At 37.1% G+C, this 11,045-nt stretch overlaps 1 protein-coding gene across 4 annotated transcripts in view; it reads left to right on the forward strand.

The window, feature by feature from the left end:
* The first annotated feature begins 2,174 nt into the window (after positions 1-2,174).
* LOC117402792 (ribosome biogenesis protein SLX9 homolog) overlaps positions 2,175-11,045 on the forward strand; it is an 82,946-nt gene continuing 74,075 nt past the window's right edge. The window contains exons 1-3 of one of the 4 annotated variants that reach the window (XM_034004253.3): positions 2,175-2,745; positions 4,668-4,779; positions 10,528-10,962. In XM_034004253.3, the coding sequence (XP_033860144.2) occupies positions 2,521-2,745; positions 4,668-4,779; positions 10,528-10,962 (772 nt within the window). In that variant the 5' untranslated portion in view covers positions 2,175-2,520. The remainder of the gene's footprint in view (positions 2,746-4,667; positions 4,780-10,527; positions 10,963-11,045) is intronic. The other 3 variants (XM_059032039.1, XM_034004261.3, XM_034004269.3) reach the window with 3 other exon arrangements.

Below are 11,045 nucleotides of genomic sequence, written 5' to 3' on the forward strand. Positions count from 1 at the left end.
AACTGTGTGCAAAAAGAGTCAAATCATTTTAATTTGTATTAAAAGATTGTATTAAAAATCATAATGACATGACTCGAAGGCGATTCACACCCCCTGACTAGGTGGCAGTAGCACATGGAGTGAGGATTGTACCTGGTTTCCTATACACTTCTTTGTCAGCCAACGCTCGTCTATTGGTTTGAGCCGCGGCTGCTCCGGCGCAGTACCTGTCAGGAGATGCGCGATCTGCGCAGAATCTGCGCTCGGGAGATGCGTGACCTGGTGACGTCTTTTCCGGATGAGGTCACGCAGATGGCGAACTTGGACAGGTTTTGCACAAAATATGCGTACGTGGACGCAGCCACTGATAAAGCAGTGAAATTGGGGTATGGGATTTGTAGTTTTTAATGTTTAACAGCGGGCAGTGGACACCAATAAACATTACGATTGAGCTAAGAGAGTTCAGATCCAAATGTGATTTGTTTTTATTGTTTTGTTTTATACTTTCACCTGAAAAAAATCACGTTTTAAAATTTTTTTTATAATCAACCTTTAAGAATGGCTAGTCGCGTATGGAGGATAATTTGTGCCAAAATTAAATAAATAAATAAAATTCCAAATAAATAATTAAATAAATAAATAAATAAACGAAATAAATACATACAAATATAAATAAATAAATAAATATAAACGAAATAAATACATAAATAAGTAGAAACTGAAATATATTTAATAGTTTATCTATTTATTTCGTTATTTATTTACGTATTTATTTCGTTATTTATTTATTTGTTTACTTATATATTCATGTATTTATTTAGTTTTTTTATTTCTGTATTTATTTCGGTTTTTTATGTCTATTTCGTATTTTATTTCGATTTTTATTTCGTCTTTTCATTTTGGCACAAACTTTTCACCCTTGTATTTCGAGCTACAGTCAATCATGCTCGATGGACGGGACAATAAGTGAATCGGTGATCTAACTTTGCCTGGCAGTAGTGCGGAGAGGTGTGCAGTCAGGGTTACAACGTCGTTGTTGTACAGTTTCAATGCTGTGAATATTCCATACGTTACAAATGTGTGTAATATGACTTATAGGAGTCTTATCCTAGAAAAGATTAGGGAGCTTTTATCAAGTTGAATGTGGGTCGGTAAATGACGACTTTATTTTGTATCGAGAAGATTGGCTGTTGGAAAGAATAGGGCAGATATTGGCGTGTACTGATGAAAATATTGATGAAGGTGCCATAACTAACTTGCAGATAATTCGCCATCAAATTCTACGCAGTACCAGTGACGACAGTATAGCAGAAGAGTCCGCAGCGTTAGACCAAACTGGGACGGGAAAATCTGGACGTCCCAATATATTTTTTACGAAGGGAAAATCGGATCAGAGTCCCCATTGAATCTGTTCTTTTGATTCACCCCATGAACAAGCTGCGTGGCGCACAGGAGTCGAGTTACCAGCCTATCAAAACTCATGAAATGATTCCTTACCGCTCGAGTCTGGCTGATTTGTTCGTTGTATAGGAAACCAGGTTGTCTCTCAACTCGTTGAGTGTTATGAAACTGAAGACCGTATGTGTCGTGTTGGATCCAAATTCCCGCTTAGTTAGTGCATGATAAGAACTGTATGTGAGCCAAAATGCGTCAGTTACAGCCTCCAGACCATAGCTATGTATCTATGATCCAGACGGTGTGTACTTTCTAGAGTGCTGCTTCACGCTGTCAGAAACTCAGATTACAAGTTTGTGCACCATAATTTAATTTTTTATTTTTCTTACAGTTCTTCTTAGTTTACTATGTACATAACTTTGTGTAAGTCTGCCAAACAAATAAATAATAAAATGAATCAGTACTAGTTGTAGCCTATATGTGTAAATAAAAAACGAAATAAATAAATATATAAGTAAATAAATAACGAAATAAATACGTAAATAAATAACGAAATTAATAAATAAATAGATACATTATTAAACATATTTCAATTTCTACTTATTTATGTATTTATTTCGTTTTATATTTATGTATTTATTTATATTTGTATGTATTTATTTCGTTTTTTTTATTTATTTATTTAATTGTTTACTTTAATTTTGGCACAAATTATCCTCCATAGTCGCGCACGTACGCCTAAATTAAAATATACGTTCGCACAAACATTTTTTTTTAGTCACATATGCAGAAACTGTCGGGATATTTTCATCTGAGCCACTGGACGACACAGAAGCATCCCCCCATCAGCTCTACAAAAACTGTTGTATGCTTATATGTTAGTGCTTGTTCTGATTTGTCCCGAGATCCACCAAAAATATTTTGCAATCCACGTATTGGCCACCACTGCTGTACTTATCGATTGACCGCGGAACACATTGGGTGTGGTTTTGTTTCTACCAGGTCGTCTTTCAGGGGGGTGCTATTGTGTGGTACCCACGTGGGAATATCATGCTTGTAACCAAAACATCCCTTTAAAGAGTGAGTTATATGCTTTTCTAAAGCGAAGTGAGGATAGATTACAATAATCAAAAGTGAAAACTAATAATGGTGGGCAAGATAAAGCGAGTCCGCCAGAAGCTTCATCATGAGGCAGTGAAGCTGACGCAGGAGACCAGAGAAAAATCAGGGAATTCCGCCCGTGAGTCGGTAAAGCTACCGGAGCCTGGAGGATTGCTGATTTTAAAACCGCCAGTCGTAAATACATACACCTTGAAGCATGTTGATACTGAGGAGAAAATTAAGAAGTTGAATGTGGAAGCCCCGGTTAAGGTAAGGTGTTTTCATATCTCACAAAGGCACGTTTCAGGAGAAGAAACAGAACTTCAGAACCGCGACACAGCAACAGAATCCGCGTACACACATCCTAACTTATTAACACACATACGTGATACTGTACTGGCGTTTTCGTCCCATAAACTGATATTATTAGGTAAAAAGGTCTCTTAATCTTGACATGATGTGATGTCAGGTTGAGTGGAGATTGAATGGTAAGACTGAATTTATTTTAAAGCTCAGTGATGATGAAACAGACTCCGTTAAACTACGGTATATACAACCTTGCTCAACACGTAAAACTGAATCAAAGTGATGGGCGATTATAACGAAAAGGAGGGTGAAATAACACCATGCACTTAACACCCACAAGGTATAATTAATGCCTTACTTAAGCAAAGACATACTGTATTTCATGCATATAGTTTTAATAATTATAAAAGCAGAAAGTTCTGTGGTTTTGATATTGTTTAACCCAGCTTGCCATGAGGGTTTCATAGCAGACCCGGGGTCAATTAGAATTGGAATTACAAACAGTTGTTTGCTGAAATTGCAATTACATAATTACAATGCTGTTTTGTCCAATTACAGTTACAATTAGGCTGCGATCATTGCAATTATAATGACAATTACACTAAAAAGTAACAAATAGCTACACACAAAACATGTTTACTCTGTTTATTCTACCAAGCAGTAATGACATGTACAAATACAGAAACATACTAGAGAACGTTTTTTCAAACAAACGGGGTTGAAAATACTATACTAAGAATAACATACTAAGAATGTTTGCTCAGTGGAACTGTGAATGATTGATTAAACTTGGAAAGGTGTATACTTGAACTGCAATTGATTAGTTATATGACAGTTACACTGATAAATACATTGTAATTCCAATTAATTACAAATGACGGAATTGCAATTGTGCTCAGGTCTGGCTAGGAGTATCAGATAATGGAGTGAGCAGGACTTGAAACCAGGCCAGTGTGTTTCCATTGTGGCAGCAAAGCAAGATAAAACCGGTTTAAAATGGGACTCCAGTTTTACTTCAGGGGATAGTAAAGATTACTTAAAACAAGTTGGAAACATGTTTCAGGTTTTTACTAATAATGTATTGAAAACATGACGACTCTTTTTAAAATAAGTTCATACTGGAGAGTGCTGCCATAAAAATAAAAGAAGGAAGTCGGTTCCAGGAAGTTGTTTGCATGTATGTAGTCTAAACAATTTAATTAGAATTTTACACACACAGATTATTTTTTCATGAAAATCCATTTTAAATGGGATTATAATTGTATAGCCCAGAAGTGTACGTTTATGCAACATCTGTACTAAGCAACAAAAAAAGACAAGCACATTTTTATTTAATTAGTAACTGGTGAGAAAAGCAAGCATAAGGAAGTTGGATGTAGAACATAAAGTAAGGCTACTGTATTTAGGATGCCCTGACACTCCTGGTAAGCTCTGTGCTTTATTGATCAGGCATAAAAAAAGACTCTTGCATGAAACAAACATGAATATATTGAACTTCATTTAGGGCAGAATCGACGGAATATTGCACATTTTATTAACTATACAGTGTCAGACAATGCGTAGCGCTTTAAAAGCGAAAATATTGCTGAACCACAATATGACGTATTTGGTAGCAGCATTACTTTGGAGCAGCAGGGCAATGAACAACTGAAAAGTGAATTTACACTTGGTGTCAATATAGTTGCCAAACCAAGGTTCCCATTGGAATGCTTCCTTGTATAAATGTTTTTCTTTTTTCCATTTCAAAATGAACTTTGCCTGGTTGACAGAGGTTTTGCAAGCCATACATAGCTATGGCTGTCGCATGTACTTCCCTGGCTGTTTGGTAGGTAATTCTGTACAGGGTCACACATTTTGGATTGAGACAGGGTTTTGTTTTTCCTCAGCGCTGGAATGTTCGATCGTCTTCCATCTTTGCTGAAACCAAGATCAGTCCTGAAGCTCTTGTGCAGTCATTGGATTTAGACGCCACTCAGAGCCCTGTTCCCATTCAGAAAGGTACACGTTTCTGTTTCTTTGATGTAGAAGATGTTTTCAGTTCATGGTCACGATGGGCTACATTGTATGATGTTTAATAAGATCAGATGACCATTATTGGCTATTTCAGGGTCATGAAGGGAAAGGCAATGTTGCCTTTGTTGAGCGTGAATAGCCAGGGGCACCAAGGCAGTTCTAGGGGGCAAAAATGCAAAACATAAATCCAACCCAAGGGCACCAAGGCGATTTCATACGGGTCATTCCACGCCATCTCAACCAGAAAACTTGCATGGGACTTGGCACTTCTTTGTTACAATGACTCATTTGAAACTACCAAAACCTAACAATGAAGTCCCAAGTCCGATATGCAAGTTCATAACTCCTCAGCTCCAAGCTAGTGCCATTGGAAAGCCCACATTGTTACTTTTTCCTTGAGATCAATCCTCAGATAATGCACAATTGAAGAAATAGCCAGTTGGGATACAACTATGTGGTACTTTACCCGCACCAAAGTGACCATAAGCAATGCTTGAATGCATGACAAATGCAACTTCAAAAATCCCCGGATACCAACATATTTTGCTTGATGCTTGTAGATCTCGTTAACGTCTATCCAAACATATCTTTGGGTGATTTTTTGGAGTCCCCCCCCCCATGCAAGTTATTACGGCCTAAACTTCGTACAAATAGCAAAAATTCAAATTTCAAGGGAGTTTAATGACCAGTGGTGGGACTTGAAACCAAATGTTTTTCACAGAATTTGGAAGACTGGTTCCTAAGGTTCTTACAGCAATACATTTTAGGACCCACATCCCCCACAGGGTTAGGCTGAAGTTCAAATAAAACTCATTAGTTACCCCTCGTCTGGCAATTTGCCAGAAGTGAGTAGGGTGCTCCTAGTATTTATTTTTTTACTGAAAAGCCCTGTTCAATACGAGTAGAACGAGGTGCTACACATGATGGTAGCATCTAAATTGCACCCAGGGTGATTTTTCTGGTCAAGGTCCTTTTCTCACTTTAGGTTGACCTTTGCAAGGTCACAGGTCGAAGGGGAAATAAAAAAAAAAAATATTGGCTATTTCTGAACTCAGCGTGTCTGAAAACCCCCAGGTGAATTTTTCTAGGACAATCTGAGACGGACGGGCAAAGGCACGGGCTGACCCATACTTATTCACATAACAACAAAAAAGAAATTCAGAGAGCCTGTTATGTTGATGGGATTTGAATTCAAACAAACACAAATCAATGTTTTCTGAGTGATTCACACACTAATTGTTACAAAAATAAAATATAGGTCACTTCTCCATTATAAAAATAAAATGGTATAAAGAAGTCCAATTTAAAAACAGCAAACTTTTTACAGTGAAAAATTACAAAAGGGTAATTTAGCAAAAAATAAATATTCAGGGTATTTTTTTTTACTAAACTAGGTCACACACCGCTGACTAACACACAGATTAGATTAGAGGCTTAAATACAGCCTCAGTGCTACAACAGCACAGTGTAAGCGATGTCAATGAAGGGAAAGTTAAAAAAGATTTTCAAGCAAACTGGCTGAAGATTTACCCATGGCTGGAGTTTTATAACGATAGTGGTCAATTGAGGTGTTCCAGCTTTAATGGCGCAACTGTAGTTTGCTAACTGATTTGCTAAAACCTGTACAAACAATGCGGCTTTGGGAAAAAAAAAAAACTCGAAATAGAAACTTCGTTAGGTAATGGAGAGTGCTCAGCATCACAATGATGAACAGCTGGATGTACATAATGTTAGATGTTTACATTTGAGAGACTATAGTTTCAGTTATTGAAATTTACAGTTGCAAAGGATTTACGGTTTTGTTATGGCTGGATACTTGATTCAGGAAAAAAACAAAAACAAACAAAGAGTATGCTGTTTTTAATCATACACATTCTAACCCCTTTCGTGAAAGCACACGTTTTACTAGTTAAAAAGCATAACTATGTAAGGTGGTGAGAATGTATTACGCAAAAATAAATGAAAACCGAAATGAATGCACTTCTCAAGATTGTGTTTTGTTCACTATTATGTTATCTCTCCTACTCATTTCATAATGTAGAGAGCTGCTACTTGAACCATGTCTTAGCTGCTTGCTCAGTTTTTTGTTTTTTTTTTCGGTGCAAAACTAATAATTATCTACCTATTTGTGTTCGTTTTTAGCGTTTTGGTGTTTTGGAGGGGAATAACACAGAATTACAAAACAGCAGCTGTCATTGAAATGTCTATATAAATTTGCAATATTATACATTGAAGACATGGAAGGAGTTACAATGTGTATTGCACCATTGCATTTTAAACTATTACAATTTTAAGCCCGTTCTGTCACAATTCAATTTCTAATCTCGTTTTCTGTATGAGGTGAAAGTAACAAAAAGTGAATAATATAATGCAAACTCATCTATTAACAAAAAATGTATCTATTACAACAAAACAGCATAAAGTAAATTGAAATTCAGTTTACGCTAGGGTGCGCAAGTTCTTTATTTGAGCTGTGTACTTTTGCTCCACAATTTATTTAAATACATTTTATTTGAACTGTGCACGCACAAAGTATCAATCATTCTCCTCAGCCTCGCCCACTTCCATCAAGGAAATCTGGGCTTGCTCTTGCTGTCTGCCGACACGTTCAGCCAATCACATTTAACTTTAGTTGGAACCCAAAACTGAATTTTTGTGCACCCATTGCTTACCTGAACATTGGGTAAATCCTAGAACACTTCGCTGCCGGTTTAGACAGCTCTTCCTTATTTCTTTTTAATCGTTTTTGAGTTGGCACGAGGCTCACAGACAGAAAGACCACACAGCGACTGCAAGTGAACACGTGTGATTTAAAGTTCTGGAAGCGTGGTCATGAGCAGTCTAACAGTGTCCCTCCCTCCGTTTGCCTGTCATTAACCAATGATACAGTATGCCTTTCTCGTGGCTTACTGCTGGGAGGTGCACAGTTAAAAATGGCAACAATAATACATCATGATAATGATTTTCTCGCAGGACGAGATTAGACAGAATTAAATTGAATTGTGATAGAACAGGGGGGCTTACAGGCAACTTTTGCTGTAATTTGAGGCATTGCGGCAAGCAGCTTGGGCACTGCAGCAATTGCTGCCGGTTATTTTGTGCCCTGCTGTTTTGTTGAAATTAAAAACTTCAGTGACAGGGTGCATATTTTCATACCAGCAAACAGTTCCGCTTACAATATTCAAGAACCATTTGGTGGGCTAGAGGTAGTTTTTGTTTATGATTCAGGATACATGTATTTATGGTAAAGTTCTTCTGCCTTGGGCGTAATGTGTGTATTTCTCATCAGGTCGATGGCATGATAATTATTTTTCTCTTAATAGTTGACCACTTGTTTCAAAATGTTAAATAAAATGATACTAAAATTGAAATGTATCAGCTGACTCAACAACAGAGATCAAGATTACAGAGTAGTAGATAAGGAGGATATGATTGAGATAGTTAACCCTAACCTATACATTTAAGCACAGCACAGAAACCAGGACATCATGGGTAGACTTAGGATAGAGGGAAGAGACACTTCTTCACACCGAGAGTGGTGAGGGTATGGAATGGATTATCTGTTAATGTTGTAGATGCTGAATCACTTGGATCCTTTAAGACTTAATTTGACAAAGTTTTGACATCAATCAGCTATTAGGAACAGGATCAGCACAGATGGGAAGAATGGCCTCTCGTTGTAAAATGTCCTATGTTCCTATAGAAGATAGAAATGGCTTTAGTTCTGCAACTGCCTTCGTGGGCATGGTCTTGTGGGCAGTGTCAATGGACACAGCTTTGAGGAGGTAGTACCCACTTTGAGATGCTCGAGGTGGCACCTTGTGTGAAGTCTCAAGTGTTTTGTGCTGAAAAGGGAATGCAAACTGACACACAAAGGTGAATGTGTGTCAGAAAAAAAATACTGTTCAACTGTACATCAGTGATGTAGATGAGAAAAGAAATTGATATTTACTTATTACAAAGCTCATTCCGAAAGAACATTGAGGATTGAGTAGTAACGAATTGTAGAGCTCTTTTAGACACTCTTTCTAAGGCAGTCACCACAGAATGCTAACAATTTCTTCAAATTGTATTACCTACCTCAGGCACAGATTCGTGGAATTTCTGTATCTGAGAGTTACAGATTTTTCTCATTATACCCAAATGCTATTCAGAATGTCAATATGTAGCTAGAAGTGTATGATAAATGCTTGGTGATGATTGGTGCAAAGTCGAGGCATGTAGAATGTGACTGATTGACAGACACCATCAGCACCCCCATTTTTGGAATGACCCTAGAAATCTTGCTTTCAGGGTGTAAAGGTTTCAAGATACTGAAGTTATTCAACATAACCAGTTTATGAGGAAAACAAATAATGTTTAATAACACTAAATAATAATAATAACACATCTAATGCACTATATTTATTAATTCAATCATTAATATATTGGTGGATTTACAATTCTGTGATCTTTAGCATAGATAAACAGGATTCCCTTTTTACACAGAAGTTAGCTGTTGGTTGTAAAACGTCCTATATTGTAATAATGTATTGTGCATACGTAATGTATTGTGCATACGTAATGGACATATCTTTAAATGAAGATGCAGCAATTGAAATAGCAATTGATGGCCAAACATATAATGTCTTCATTGGAGGCGAGGTCAATCTAACAACAAAGTCAAGTAGGCAGTGAGTGTTGATTTGAAGTCTGTGTTGGCATTTCTTTGTTTGCTGAACAATTCTGGATTTATAAGCTTTCAGGCTTATGCTTTCTATGCTAGGACAGCAACATGCACTGTGTGCATGCTTGCAAAGGGCAAGTACCTTATCTGACTGGAATAAGAGCACTTTTCAGCTCTTGTGTTAATCATTTTCCTTGCACTAGGTGTCAGGCCTGGTCCATATTTCAGCAGTTTCCATTTTTGCTGTACTATACAATAAAAGGAAATATTTTTCCGCACTTATTAGCAAATTTGCAATCCTGCTCTTTGTATTAGTTATAGTTCTATACATTCTTCTAGCATTGTCCTAAACAGAAAAATAAACAGCAAATCCAAATGTATAGTGATAATTATGGGATCAATTCAAAGATGGATCAACATATATCAAAAGATTTCTTTTTTTGGAGAAAATGCATAAATTAATTTACAGTCAGTAGATGTTGTGTAAATTGCCAGCCAGGCCACAAGCTGTCCCATCATTTCTCTAACTACCACATGCAGTATATTAACAATAGACCATTGAGACGCCAGGAGCCAATGAAATACAAGAAGCTTGGTAACAGGCAAACTCAAGCTGTGCAGCAAAATTGCTATGCATATTCTTTACACATTAAATGTAAATATCATGCGTCATTTATATTTTTTATATGCGTAAAACACCCTTTACACAGCTTATCCGGAGTGGTGGTCAAAGGCATGCTTTTCAAATATAGGGTCTGCTGTAGTGTTTATACAGTAGGATATGAAAAGTGTAAGGTTATTTATTCATTATTTTCTCATATACACATTCATGTTGTAAACATGTAGTCTCATCCAAAGTAATGTAATTTAATAAAAACTCCAGCAGAGGGCTTTTCACTAGGGCTTTTCTGATTGGTTTAAAAAAAAAAAAAAAAAAAAAAGGCCCAATGTTCAAGTTTAAATGTGTTGAATAATTTAACTGAACACAATTTAACTTACTAATTTAAGTACATTCAATATTGCTGCGTTTGTTTTGAATGACGCAAAATCTTTAAACATGTCTTTAGGAGATCAAGATGCTACAGGTGCTTCTTCAGCCAGCCCTGCTCCAGAGAGGCGGAGGAAACCAAAATTTAGAGCAAGTGAAAATGACGTTCTTGTTACTGAGGTCTTAAGAAATCGAAGGCATTTATTTGGAAATGCCAGTAAACCGTGCCCTGCCAGGAAAGCCATTTGGCAGGAGATCACGGCCAAGATCAATAGACTGGGGGTTTGGCCAAGGAATAGACTGGAGGTGCAGAAGCGATGGTTTGATATCCGTGCCAATGTCAGGAAGAAGGCAAACACCCTTCACGACTCCTTGGCTCCCGACGGATCTCCACCGTCAGATCCACTGACTCTCAGGGACCAGAGAATTCTCGCTACCTTTAACCTGCGTGTCTTCAAAGGATTCCACATAGCCTATTACACTGTGCATGGAGTCAACAGTGTAACAAAACAAGGTGTGTATAGTGTTCGAGTGTGTGTTTTTTTTTCTTTCTTTTCCCAGCAGCAAGTTTGTTACTGAACTGAAGCACATCAGTCT

This window comes from Acipenser ruthenus, chromosome 10, assembly GCF_902713425.1.
Source record: "Acipenser ruthenus chromosome 10, fAciRut3.2 maternal haplotype, whole genome shotgun sequence".
Taxonomy (NCBI): Eukaryota; Metazoa; Chordata; class Actinopteri; order Acipenseriformes; family Acipenseridae; genus Acipenser; species Acipenser ruthenus.